This window comes from Asterias rubens, chromosome 12 (genome assembly GCF_902459465.1).
Source record: "Asterias rubens chromosome 12, eAstRub1.3, whole genome shotgun sequence".
NCBI classification, from domain to species: Eukaryota; Metazoa; Echinodermata; class Asteroidea; order Forcipulatida; family Asteriidae; genus Asterias; species Asterias rubens.
In genome coordinates, this window is record NC_047073.1 from 9,721,366 (window position 1) to 9,735,277 (window position 13,912).

Consider the following 13,912-nt stretch of genomic DNA (forward strand, 5'->3'; position numbering starts at 1 on the left):
GAAATATACAGGATGACATTATTTTATTCTTTTAAAAGCCGACAACCAGCTGCGTGTGATTTTCGGTGATCCCCGGAGCATTCTATTTTTTGCATAGCCCCGGACACGATTGCATATGCAAAAGTGTCCGGATCGGACAGTATTTCATCTGACACGGATGGGTTGGATTTTTGTCATTGAAAGCCGTTGTTTTAAACACACATTTATTTGACTAATTCCTAGATGCAAAGACTGTTGAGGGTACAAACGTGTCTTTAAATAAATACCATTGTGCATTGTAAACTCTGACAGTAAAAACACCGTAAAAAATAAGCAATATATTTCAGCTTAAGGACAACCACCTATGACAGGGGTTTCGTATGGTATCAACCTCGTTTCAAATAATATAACGAAAACTCTGTTAAGTTACCTCCCTTATATCTACCCTCGATCTCACATATGTATACATAGAGTGAGGAAAATATTACGCGTATGGGTGGGGATGAGGATGTCTTCACATTCTCAAGATGGCGACCATCAACATGACTACGTGGACAGCGACACTTATCACTTTTCTGACACTTTTTGCCGCTGTTGTATACGGAGGTTCAGAAGGAGCAGATGGGAAAGGTAAGTAAGAAACAACAGAAGCTCAGATAATGAACTAAATTGTGAAGTGGAATCGTTTAAAGGGTTTATCCCGAAAGAATGAAGTTTGTTTTGGCATGCCCAGATTCCGGACACATGTTCTGCTATGCTGGCTATAGCTGATGCAATAGGGTGGGGCGGTCGCGAAGCAATGGGTGCAAAATACAGGCCCAAAATACACCCACAATACTGAGGGAATGACTTGACAAAAAAAGTGTACCGAAAATGTAAATTGATAATCTTTTCCGTTTTTGGAAGAGTAAATTCATTCTCACTCTGTTTTTTGTTTTGTTCAGTTTTTTTTTTATATTAAAATTTCATTTTAAAATTAAATACATTACAGCATATAGGCCCTACTATTACTAAACATAAATTAATTGATAAAAATGATACAAATTCAGGCCTCAACCTTAAGCTGTAGAGGGTCATGACTCATGGCCACTTGGCCTCAAAAGCTCCAAAAAAGAAAGGGGCACCAAGGCCAACTGAAAGGGCACCAATACCATTTTCAAGTTACTGGTCAACTTTCAAACCCATATTTATTTCATTGCCGCGGTTTACATGCTGTGCAATTGAAATTGAACAAAAGTTTTAAAATATTTGTTGCTGAATTATTTACAGTTTTTTGCAGCACGCGCATTGCAAACGTACCCCATTTACCCCCCCCCCCCCTTAATTCATCGACTTAATTAAACTCCCTTCTGCTCATCTGAAAACAAATCATTGCTCCAGAAGAAGAAAAAAATGTAAAAATCGCACTTAAAAAAAAAATTAAGAAAATTAATTCCCTGCGTGCTAATCTGAAGAAAAAAGATCACCACCATCCCAACTCTGCGAGAGACAAACGAGCCTCACCCACCCCACTCCAACAGCCCAACAACATTCAACAACCGGGAGGCTCAACAAAATCCGCTGAAAATTGAACCTTAAAATTTAATATAAATCTCTTGATTTTTTTTCATTTTTTTTTCATTTATAAATACGATTATGAAAATTAAAAAACCAACCCCCACCCCCTTAGCACAAAATAATTGGCCTAGTATTTAGCTATGTAAGTTGTAACGTGCATGCCGACGTTCATGCCACGCTAGACTGCTTAAATGAATACCAACAAATGTAAACAAATGCACCTAACTAAAAAAACGCTTCTAAACGTTGGCACTTTGCTGCCACTCCAGCCATTTCGCCTTCCTGCTTATTTTTGCGTCTTTTGTGGCATGGCAAGCTGATTATTCAATTATGAACTTGATGGAGTATGATGATTTCCAAAATAAGGGCTCTGCAGTAAGCTTGGGCGATATCATGATATTATCGAATATCGCGATATTAATTTGGAAATGATTTCGATATTGGATGAATTTGGTTTTAATCGAAATATCGATATATCGCGATATTCGCGATAATCGCGATATATCGCGATAATCGCGATACAGATTAAATATTGCGATGTATTTGCTAGCTGAGACATCTTGCACCCCATAGGTTTGGAGTAAAACCAGAAGAATAGGTCATTAGAACACCTCTCTTATGCTATTACTGTCTCTTCTACAACTTTCACTTGGAGTTTGAAGACTGATGTCAAATTTAATTGATCACGATTATATCGAATATCGCGATATATTGTCGGCAATATATCGTGAATAAAATAAATCAATATCGCCCAAGCTTACTCTGCCATTACCTCCATATAATTTGATTTTGACGTTTTATAATTCCCCGCTTGTTGTGTGTACACAAACATAATTATGTTTGGCAATGAAAAAGAAAGTCGCAAGGCAGGCAGGTCACTGGTAGTGGTGGGTCACAAACATTAATCCAAAACCACAAGCCTTGGACACCAGCGAAATAGCCAGGGGAAAAACATAGACTGTATCCTGGCCCTGGCCGGGCGCCTCCCTGGCCCCATCCCCTACAAATACAGATCTCATCGCGGCAATGGCCGCTGGTGGCCGCTGTAGAGGTCGAGGCCTACATACAGTGTATTACACTTTTTTTACTGTATGTGTTCCCTGTGTGGGTAATATAGGGAGCACAGGGTGATCATTCCATGGTTTGATCAACATCCCAGGGTTGACCCTGGCTGCCGTGTGTGATAATTCAGGTGAGCCCATGACAAGAAGAGCTAACTGAACTCCAACTTACCTCAGAAAGCATTGATATTTCTTACCAATGCATCTTACAACAGCAGACCGGAACTACTTTTATTGTGTAAGGTACGTCCGCTAGAAAACAGGATAGAATGATTAATTATTTGTTTTGGTTTTTACTAAAAAATATTCTATAATTTATTTGTTCATTTCAGGTTTTGGTGACAACATTGAATGGTGGGCATTAAATGATGGTTTAGCACAATCTAAAAGCACGTAAGTCTTAAAGCGTAGTACAGTTGCCTATCAGTCCTATTGCCTATAAAGTGACTGTGAGTTAAAACTGTCAAATCTTTGGTATTTTATTTGTTTGAGAACACTTTTTCTTTACTGCAACTCATCTTAATAACACCCAAGTAATATGCCTGTGATATTTTATTCACAGGACTCGGGGGAAAGTACTGAGTATACAGTGCTAACACACATCGGTGTATGGGTAAAAACCCAAAATTAGTAAGCATCTTAATGAATTGTTCTTTAAACAGTTATTGCTGATTTTTTGTGTTTTTTTTTATGCAGAGGGAAACCTTTGATGCTAATTATTCATAAAACCTGGTGTGGAGCTTGTAAAGGTGAGTGAAAAGGCAGTTTCTCCATGTCATCAAATTCTATAGAAATTGGACTGAATTTTGAATTGACATAATATCCAAACCAGCCTTACCCCCAAACTTCATTTTCATTAGCCCCACTAAGTTTCGGCGTACACTCATAGGTATGCATAAATTCGTCTAGAAGTTCCTCCCTCCCGACCTAACCTCATTGAGTGTTGTTCCTAGTAATGAGCCAATCAATCATCATCAAGATCAAGTTAGGGCATGGAAGTTTTTCAAAGAAATCTCAATTTATACTGGAACATTTCAAGAGACACCAAGTCAATGCCAAGGGCCATGGAGGCAATATGTCTATGCACTGTACGCATGACATACTTCCTGAACAAGAATCTGTTCAAGCGATTAGCCCACCCCAGCGGTCCTGGATAGACTGGCCGCTGGGGCCAAGCGAAGGCTTGGTTATGCATCCAGATTTTAAACCAATTGAAATTCAACACCCAAATTTTTGTGCTGGGATTAAATTAGTGTTGATCATTATTTTAGTGTTAAAGATGCTATGTCAGATTTTTTGCCGATTTGACCCAAAAATTTTGATTTAAAATTCAATAAGTATCTTGATGTGGGTCGAGAAAGTTACAAGCTTTCATTTGAGCCATTGCTCGAAAAAGTCCGCCAATTATTAGCAGTAGTGAAATTAAGTGCTCAAAATTATTTTTTGTCGGGAGCACATGACCATTTCTTATGTATTTTATAAGAAACGTTTTAAATTTTTGTCATGGTTCCTGACCATTAAAAGTAAAAGTTAAACTTTTTTTTGTTAGAGTGGGTGATACTATTTGAAATACCATTCACTCAAAAAAATCTATTTTTTAATGTTTGGGGCCAAAAATCTGACATAGCATCTTAAGTTACTTGGGTGATCCCTCTGCTGCCGCTTCCCAGGTTTTATAATAAACTTGGGTGTGATCTCTGGCTATGCCTAGCTCAAAAATTTTCTTAATGTACATTGTATTGTTAATGTCCCTTTTAATTAATCCATTTCCCCTTTTCACTACAGTGGGGTGTTTCTTTATCAAATATGGTTCTGTTTTTGTTTTATAGGCGAGGTTGCAATCTGGTTTTTTTTATATTATTTATTATTTAGGTTAGGTGTACTTTTGAAGTATTTCATACATGTATGTCAAATCTATTTTTAACTACTGTAATGAATCTGTAATTTGACCTTCGAGTCTGTCAGTTTTAAAACAATTCAAAAATTCAAATTCATACTGCAGTTACAGGTTGAATGGCTTCTGACTGGCACCTCTAAAACAACACACCAACATTAGGGCTAGATAGCTCAGTGGTGCCAGAAGCCACCCAACAAGTTCCGCTCTAGACAAATCTTCTTCTTTTAACCCAAAATTATTTCAAATGTGCCCATTTAGTTTCCCTAGCTTTTCAGTATATATGAAACTAAAATGAGGTATTTGAATGGTTCTATTCCAGATACTGTGTGCCTTATGAATTGTATTTTTTTATAAGCCTGAAAAACCTATACCTTTTGGTGAAAGGGAGAAATCATGAACTTTTCACTGCCCATTATTAGTCCAAACATTTATAAAGTAATTAGTGCTTACCTGTATATGTTCCTGTTCTCTCTATTAGCTCTGAAGCCAAAGTTTGCCGCATCCACTGAGATTGAAAGTCTCAGTAAGAAGTTTATCATGGTCAATGTTCAGGTAAGAAAATAAGGAATCCTTTCTGCCTAGTGCAATTAAGTTTTTTAATAGTAGATGATCGAGATAACTTGGTTTACTTCTTATTGTTGTACTTTTTACTTGCCCTCAACCTTTATATTTGTATATTTCTGTAGATTGTAATTTGTATTCTTGTTGTCTATTGTTGTTATGCCTCTCTTGTTTGCATTCTCCTTTTTTTTTATACACATTTCATTTTTTTTTTGTGACAATAAATATTTGTTATCTTTTATCTTTAGACATGGGATTCTTATAGGAGCATGTTGTTGCCGTTTTTTGTTTGTTTGTTTGTTGTTTTTGTAGATGAATCATGATCTTCCCTAAGGGGATATAAAACACAAAATTGGCAATAGCCAATGTCTCTCATACAAACATTGATTTGACATCTTTGATAATGAATTGCTCAAATGAAGTAATTGTGATTCAGTAACTAAACGACAATCCTTATTCTAGTCATTGTGAAGTCAGCGGTTAGCTTGGTAGGATTCAAGCCTGTAACCTTACGATTGCAAGTGCTGCAGTCTGACCACTGGGCCATGGTGAATTTGTTGACTCTATTCTTAATTTGTGATATACACTTGTGTCCTTGAGCAAGATACTTTACTGCGATTACTTCTCTTCACCCAGGGGTATTTATGGGTACTTGATAGGGTAGAGGTAGATATTGTGTATGAAGGGGCACTTTGGGGCACTTTGGTTGCCTGGTTTGTACCCCTACGGAGCTGAAAATGATTACATGAATACGTTTATTTGCCTAATGACCAGGGTGCAATACAGTTATGCGCCATATAAGAACTTGCTTTTATTTTTATATGCATGAGACAGACTAGTGTGGTTTGATGATATAAGTGAGTGCTTTTTCTTTTTGTAGGATGATGAAGAGCCATCGGACAGCAAGTATGTTCCAGACGGCGGTTACATCCCCAGGATTCTATTTCTGAACTCCGTGGGCGAGGTCCAGACTGAGCTTATCAACAAGGCTGGCAACCCTAAGTACAAGTACTATTACCCAGACGTTTCAGGAGGTAGGGTACCAGACATTCCCTCACTTGCCACAGTTGTAAAAGATAGTTCATGTCCTGATGTTTCGACCCTAGCAGAGTCTTTATCTAAGGCTTTTTTTAGCCTCCGAGTCAGACTCTGCTAGGGTCGAAACATCAGGACATTAACCAATGTTTTTGCATTTATACCATAGGTCCTTTTGATTGGTAAGCAGTTTGCAACAGCTAATTTGTTTTACTCATTATCATAAACCTTACCATAAAAGACAACAACAGTATTTTTTGCATCTTCCTGTAAATTCTTAGCTGATTTTTTGTTTTCATAAAAAAACGACGACCTTCTGGAAGATATTCTTTTTCAAAGTAAAAGTTGGAGAAAGGGTTGCTTCTGATTTAGTCAGGGTTGAGAACTTCCAGTCTGCCTGGTTAAAAAAAAGGATTGAAAAGCTGCTGATGTTACAAAAGATATTAGAGAGAGAGAAAGAGGTAATTCTGTTCACATTCATGTACAAATTTGAATCTGAGAAAGGCTTCAGGCATGAAGCTTTTCTCAGGCTCCTGAAAGCACACAATTCTATGCAACAAGGGCGTTTTTTTCTCCCTTATTTTCTTGCAGCTTCGATGACCAATTGAGCCCAAAAATGTCACATGTTTGTTGCTTCATGGATATGTTGGGGATACTGGTCTTTGACAATTAAGTGTACCCCTGCCTTTTTGTGACTATTTTCTGATTTTACATTTTTCTGTTGTAGTTGTGGCGACAATGAATGAGGCACACCGAAAGCTTGGCGGTGGCGGTACTGAAGAACTCTAACCTTTGCGCCCGCCAGAACCCTTTGTCATCTGGTGTTGGTATTTAGCTAGTTTTTTGTCTTAGCATGCACCTTTTTGTACCATATTTATGAGCTTTTTTCTCAAATATTTTTTTACTGAAAGAATCACAGGAGTATCATGTTGATTGCACTGGCACTAAATGTTGTTTGCGATGTGCCGGTCTGAGTGAACCAGTTCACTATAAACAAAGAATATAATTTATGTGACGCTTCAGGTCAAAACCAGGCTCCTGCCCAAAGCTCAAAATGTTGTTTATTTTATCAACAAATAAACAAGGAAAAAAGCTTCAAGAAACACCTTTTTTAAAGGCTTGTTTTGTAATAATTTGTCAATTTGTAGAAAGTTTAAGGCGGCACATCATATTGTTATCAAGACTGATGTTTGAATGGGAGACTTTGGAACACCAAGTGGCAGCAGACTTGCCGGTTAAATTTCCTTTGTTAACGTTGTTCTGAGCTTGCGCACATAACGAGAACAATGGATTTGCCTGGTAAGTCTGCGGCCACTTCTTGTCCCCCAAAAACAAATACTTTTTTTTTGCTTTTAATGCCATTTAATTTTTGTCATGTTCTCTTCTTTATCTGAGAAGTGCCTGATTTTTTGCGCTAGGCATCACACTTTGTGGTTCCCTCACAAAATCATCTTGATCTTTCTTCAGAAAATAGTTTATATCTTATGCACTTAACCTCTGACTAAAAATCAACATCTCAGTTGGGATTGCTTGGGGGTAAGTTTAACATTGAGTTCAGCCTTTGATTTTGTTTGTACCAGGGGTCGATTTCGCAAAGAGTTAGGACTAGTCCAAACTTAAGAGAAGTCCTAGGAGATATTAAAAACGTATGTCCTAATTAGTTAAGACTAGTTTATTAGGACGAGTAACTCATACTAACTCGAGATAAGACTAGTCTTAACTCTTTGTTAAATCCAACCCAGATTTGTACATACCTTAGCTCAATTTTTTGAGGAATGTTTGTATATTGTGGTCTGTACACTAACGTTTATTAATCTGACACTTTCTAAAATACTGATTTTTAACAATGAAGGTCACTCAAACTATTCACACAATGCAAATACTTAAAAAGTGATTTTAAATTCTTATGTGGCGTGTCGTGGACCAGGGGTCTAGTTCACCGGACCCAAGCTCTGGTGTTGTTAGCAGCAGAGTGTGGGTTTAATACCAGGTCATGACACTTGTGCCCTTGAGCAAAGCACTTAACCATAATTCCTTTTGTAAAATATTGGGAAGGCGGTGTATTCTGTTCTACCAACCAGGCTCCTAGTGGATGATACCCTTGCCTACATCCTTACAGACTGTGAAGGGGGGTAACCCTGTTTCAGCCCCAGGAGTAGGTGGCAACATGTCCCTGGTGGCAGTTGATTTGGGTCGACAGCCAAAATTAGTTATGTAGCCCTCTTCTTGTAATGGCTGTCCTGCCTTGTGATGTAGTAAGGCAATCTCCCATTGTGCTTTAAAAAATATCTTGCGTTTGATATATCGTAAAAGTCATATTTTTTCATTTGGGTATCTCAGATAGTTTATGTTTTGGGAAATGTTCAGAATACAAGTAGATAGGCCTATCTTCTGGTCAACCAATTGTTATCAATCATCAGAAAAAAAAAATTGCAGATTTAAATTCTTAGAATATTCATTAAATGCAAGTTCAATTTATAGAGAAATTGTTGTTGTTTACATACTTTCATTGCCACCTTTGGTTTTTTATGTTGCTCCTTCTAACACATTTACCAATGGTAACAACCTAAAATTCTTCAGTTCAAATATTAGGGTGTCATGGCCGAGTGGTTTAGAGCATCAAACTCAAGTTCTGGTGGTTGAGTCAATGGAGTGTAGGTTCGAATCCCAATCTTAACCTTTGTGTTCTTGAGCAAGATGCTTTACTGAAATTGCTTCTCTTCACCCAGGGGCAATGGGTTATTGTGTATGAAAAGGCCTTTGGAGCACCACGGCAGCTCACGGGCTGTACACTCCCCAGGGTGCTGAGAAAGATTACTGGAATTTTATTGGCCCAGTGGGCACTGACCAGCCGTCGATTTCACCAAACTCTTCCTAACTTAGGATTAATCTTAGGACTTAGGACGAGTAAAGTTCCGTATTCAAATACGTAGGACGCATTGAACCCATCCTAAGTTAGGACGGGTTAATCATGCTAACTCGAGTTAGGATTCATCCTAGCGTTTCGTGAAATCGGCTGCAGGGCACTTATGTAAAGTGCATTGGTACAATTATTGTCAAAAGCGTAGTGTAGGAACTAGTTATTGTTGTAGACTTGGATAATTCTTTCCCATATTGCTTCGACCTGCTGCTGTGGCGTCTCCCACAATTCCCTGAGTACATCCCATCCGCCAGCGTGGACAAATCTCAAGATGTACTCGTCTGGTTGGTCTATTTGCTGGCAGTATTCATCGTAAGACATGATAAGAAGTTGTACGAATCTGGTGGCTATTGAGACATACAGCGAATTCCATTCTGTTGGGGACAGTGGCACCACAGAGGTAAAACCAGCCAGGAAGTGACCAGCGCCCTCTAGTGGTTGGTCATCCTTCCGACCGACCATCATATCAACAACGCTACCTGCAATGTCATACACCAGACACTCATAGGACATGTCATTAAAATCAATAATACCACTGATAACAGGGCTTCTTGATTGGCCAATGTCTGGAATTGCATCCGAGTGATTGGTGGGTTCTGAAATGAGAATGTTAGCTCGATTAGCATCTGCGTGGATCACTCCTGCAAAAAAAAAAAATCAACATTACCAAAATTCCTTTTAAAAAACACTTTTCTGTTTTAAATGCAAAAAATAGTGTCATCCCTAGCAGAGTCTTTCTCGAAAGCTAACTGACAACACAAATATACTCGTGTAACAGAAGCAGTCAATTGGAAAGGGTGTCTCGAAAGTCCCCCACTGTCTACATGACAATGGTCATCACCTTGGTGTCCCTTGAAATGTCACAGTGCCCTCATTAAATTCACCTCGTAGAGGAGCCCTTAACTTAGAAAAAAAACTGCCTTTTCCTTACAACAAACAAAAGGTTAGGATTTTACCACAGGGGTGAGAAAACAGAAAACTTGTTATAAAAACCTTTTTGCATGTCATATTCCAACGGTTTGACATCCTTGATGAATCGGTCCAGTATTGTATTAGCTAGATTCCGTCTGCTCTGAAGTGCTTCTCTACACACGTACTGTTTCACATTGCCTGCACTAGTCATGCAGAATCGGTTGTCTGCTGCACGTGCTTTGAGGTTGCTGGTTGCACCTTTATACCCCTGTTAAAGATTTTCAAATTGGGTGTTCAAATTGGATGCAAAGACTATGAAAGTTTAGACTATGAAAGTTTTAAGGCACTGGACACCAGTATTCTCACTTGGTGTATCCCGACATGGGCAAAAAAGAATAAGTCTTTGAAAATTTTGACTCAATTGGTTATCGAGGTTGCAAGAGAATAATAAAAGAAAAAAACACCTTGTTGCACAAATTTGTGTGGTTTCAGATGCCTAAAGGGGGATTCAGGCCTGATGAAGTCTTTTAATATGTGAGTGAGAAATTACTCTCAGAGGGAGACGTTAATCAAAATGAGAACACAGTTTTATTATCTGAACTGTTTCAATTTAACAAAACACTAAGAGAAGTTTTATCCCTTCTTTGTTATGGGTGATTCTCGGCAGGATTCACAGATATTTGTGAGACCCAAACTAACATTTGAGTAATTCTTTGAGACAAAGATGTTGAATAGAAGAGAACAAGCAATGGTCCAGTGTAAAATTCTAGCACTACACACACATTGTTATAGATGCACCAATAACACAAGTCTTACCATCAATGTAGCATTCAGTCTTCCCAAAGCTTTTCCCACATTGTACAGGAGTTGGTTTGATAAAGGAGCAACCTCAGATAATATTCCACCCTGGATGAAAGTAACTAGCATCACAAGGAAGACACCATGCGTCTTGTCTTTAGTACCTGTTGGACAAAGAAGGAAAGTTTGTTTAGATGATCTTCCAAACAAGGGAACTTGGCAAAGCTCCCAAAGGAGATGTTGTAAAGACACTGGACACAGAAAGAAGTAATTTTCGATTAAAATATTATTTGAATTTGATTTCGAGACCTCAGATTTATATTTTGAGGTCTGGAAATCAAGCATCTGAAAGCACACAACTTTGTGACAAGGATGTGTTTTCTCTAATAGTTATCTTGCAACTTCGACGACCAATAACTGAGCTCAAATTTTCACAGATATGTTTTATGCATGCATATGTTGAGATACACCAAGTGGGAAGACTGTTCTTTGACAATTACCAATAGTGTCTGAAAGGTTGAATAGGAAATGCCTATCTGAATTTCCAAGGGCGATTTTGTTATTTTCAGAAAGTTGCAAACCTTCCGAGAACGTCACCGGTTCCTTGTCTTTATTCCTGAAACCTTACCGCGATAGAACGTCTGCAGGCTCAAGTATTCCCCTTGGAGATTCATCACTGGGGCGGGATACATTCCCAATGCGCCCGCTTGTTGTAGATACCTCAGCACCCCAATTATGTCATCGTAGCACCCTCTCTGATGCAACGAATCGTTCGTATTGCTCAACCTCAGAACAAACTCACGGACGCCGTCTTCCGCGCCTCCGGCCCCGGTAACCCCTACGTGGAAATTCTGGTCACAGAAGCTGGGAAGTTCCTTGGTGTGACTGGCTTCCATGCCATATAACTTTTTGAGAAGTTCGCCGGCCATCGAATCGGTGAGGAAGGGTTTGATAATAAGCTGCTCATTGCTGTCTGGTAAACTTTCAATAGTTTCAGGAAGTCCAAGATACAGATTTGTGTCCATTATTAATTTCTTAATGTGGATCTTAAGTCATTATTTCTGTGTCATATCAATAATCCAGTCTTTGACCACGCCCCTGGAAAAATAATTTACAAACTCAATAATTATTGAACAAAAAGAACGATGGCTTACTTAATTTCCTTTAAGGAACATTACAGAACTGGTAGGAAAAAAATCGTCTTAAATCACAGATTTACATAAATCTTACACGGTCTAAGATGATGATAGTAGAAAACATAACTTGAAATATTTCTTGCGCAAAAAATGTCATATTTGAAAAGAAATAAATAAAAATAAGTTCCCGTTTGGAGTTTATCGGTCAGTGAGCGTTTTTTTTTCATTAGTTTTTGAAACGATGTCATGCACAATGTGTAAATCGGTTATTCGCTATCTCGTGACCCTGATGTCCGATCAATCTCAAACTTCTTGAAAATGTCAGTTCATGTATATTATGGTGAACAACATAAAATGCTTTACTCTGCCAGTAACTGTTTGGTGTTTTTTTTTTTGCAAAAGTCAATAGGTAATGGTCTTCGAGCACTTCACGACTCCCTCGGCAACCCACCTACATCTTCAAAGGCATTGTCATTTTCCTCTCCATAACCCCACAAGTTTGTACCTAAATCTCACCACCCGCTATGGCGAGCGTGTATTTTCTTTGTGTTATAGCCTCGATTTTTAACTTGTCTTACTTAGGGCTAAGTCATCAAACTTTTTAAAATGTGAATGAAATGAACATACACTTTAAAACCTAATTATTTTCATAAACGGCGAGGGCGTAATAAACTCAATGAAGAAGGTGCAGTTAGTCATCATCATCAGCTAGACAGTACAGTGGTTGCAAACTTCATAAAGGAAGTTGTCACTGGTTTCTTTTCTTCTTCGTTTTTTCGGGGGGGGGGGTGTTATAGTCCTACTATAAAATACTGATTTCTAGTGGATCAAAACAAAATGACCAGACACTCGCAACCACAAACTTCATCTATTTGCAAAGTTTAACGGCAGTGGACACTCTTGGCAATTTTCTCAAAATAGTTATCAGCATGAAACCTTTCTTGGTAACGAGTAATGGGGAGAGGTTGATAGTATAAAACATTGTGAGAAACGGCTCCCTCTGAAGTGACGTAATTTTCGAGAAAGAAGTAATTTTCCACGATGTTTATTTCGAGACCTCAAGTTTAGAATAAATTATGAGGTCTCGAAGGCAAGGGTGGTTTTTTTTCTTTCAAAGTTATCTATGAAAACTGAAATAAAAAGAAAGGAAAAGTAATCTTACCTGTGTTCACGTTTGGAATGCGTCCTGAAATTGTCTTCGTCTTGATGTACAGGTAGGCTACGTGGCCGGTTGCAGAGAGTTCTAGCCAAAACAACTTGCATTTTGTGCTTTTCTAAACCAGTGACCACACACACAGGTATAGGCCACTTTTATTCAATAAACTTAACGGTTGGGTTGACTACAATGGACTCGACGGCCCGTCTAGTTCTACACAGAACGGCCCCCATTGTTGAAATGAAATCTCAGTAACCCTGGAGAGCTCTCTTTATGCGGTCAGGCTAAAGGGGATAGGAAGCTTGGTATAACAGCACTGACAGCAGCTTTTGAATACAGTTCAGTTCATTATTTGTTGTCAGTTTTAGTTCTCAGTTCATTTTTGGAAACATATCTTCGAAACAATATGGTTATGTAAGAAGATAAATATTAAATAATATTAGTTTTTTAATGCCCTAGACTTTGAAACTGAGATTGTCACGATTATGTATTCCTATTGTACAAGAATTATTCCTCATGATGAGTGGACATTATAATATTATGCTCCGGATTTTCGGCGATATTTCATGAAAAGAAATTTTCACAGGTTAATTTTATTGTTCACAACTACCGGGATTACAAAAATCGAACGGTTAAAACCGTAAAGAATACTTGTTAATGTGTTCTGTGTAAAAATCCCCGCCCCCCCCCCCCCCCCCCCCCCCGAGGCAAAAGGCGGAGCATGCATCGCCGCGCTGCTGCACCGCACCAAAAAGGGTCACGATCATCGAGTAATACATTGACAGTTACAGGATACAGAGGTCATCATGTGAGATAAAGTTACAAGAATGAGTCCCGAAATGCCCCTGACAAATCTAGTTATGAATATAAACACAAATAAAATTGCTTGACTTGTACGAA

General features: G+C 38.4%; 2 protein-coding genes across 2 annotated transcripts; one reads left to right on the top strand and one right to left on the bottom strand.

Moving 5' to 3' along the window:
* The first annotated feature begins 480 nt into the window (after window positions 1–480).
* Window positions 481–8,576, top strand: LOC117297856 (thioredoxin domain-containing protein 12-like). The gene is made up of 6 exons (XM_033781018.1): window positions 481–609; window positions 2,930–2,990; window positions 3,294–3,346; window positions 4,973–5,046; window positions 5,936–6,089; window positions 6,818–8,576. Exons 1-6 carry the CDS (start codon window positions 507–509, stop codon window positions 6,877–6,879), a joined length of 507 nt encoding a protein of 168 aa, XP_033636909.1. The 5' UTR covers window positions 481–506; the 3' UTR covers window positions 6,880–8,576.
* Window positions 8,577–9,064: 488 nt separating this feature from the next.
* On the bottom strand, window positions 9,065–11,894 carry LOC117297308 (hydroxylysine kinase-like). The gene is made up of 4 exons (XM_033780268.1): window positions 11,352–11,894; window positions 10,739–10,884; window positions 10,004–10,190; window positions 9,065–9,651 (listed from the first exon to the last, which is right to left on the bottom strand). The coding sequence occupies exons 1-4, from the start codon at window positions 11,743–11,745 to the stop codon at window positions 9,167–9,169; spliced, it is 1,212 nt and encodes a 403-aa protein (XP_033636159.1). The 5' UTR covers window positions 11,746–11,894; the 3' UTR covers window positions 9,065–9,166.
* Window positions 11,895–13,912: the final 2,018 nt, after the last annotated feature.

Bases quoted from the DNA above. Each gene is read 5' to 3' on its own strand.
- LOC117297856 (XM_033781018.1), top strand. From the start codon at position 507: ATGGCGACCATCAACATGACTACGTGGACAGCGACACTTATCACTTTT. The intron at 2,991-3,293 runs GTAAGTCTTAAA...TTTTTTATGCAG, and splicing joins TTAGCACAATCTAAAAGCAC to AGGGAAACCTTTGATGCTAA. The intron at 5,047-5,935 runs GTAAGAAAATAA...TTCTTTTTGTAG, and splicing joins TTATCATGGTCAATGTTCAG to GATGATGAAGAGCCATCGGA.
- LOC117297308 (XM_033780268.1), bottom strand. From the start codon at position 11,745: ATGGACACAAATCTGTATCTTGGACTTCCTGAAACTATTGAAAGTTTA. The intron at 10,885-11,351 runs GCGGTAAGGTTT...TTTGTCCAACAG, and splicing joins GAGCCTGCAGACGTTCTATC to GTACTAAAGACAAGACGCAT. The intron at 10,191-10,738 runs GTAAGACTTGTG...AATCTTTAACAG, and splicing joins GACTGAATGCTACATTGATG to GGGTATAAAGGTGCAACCAG.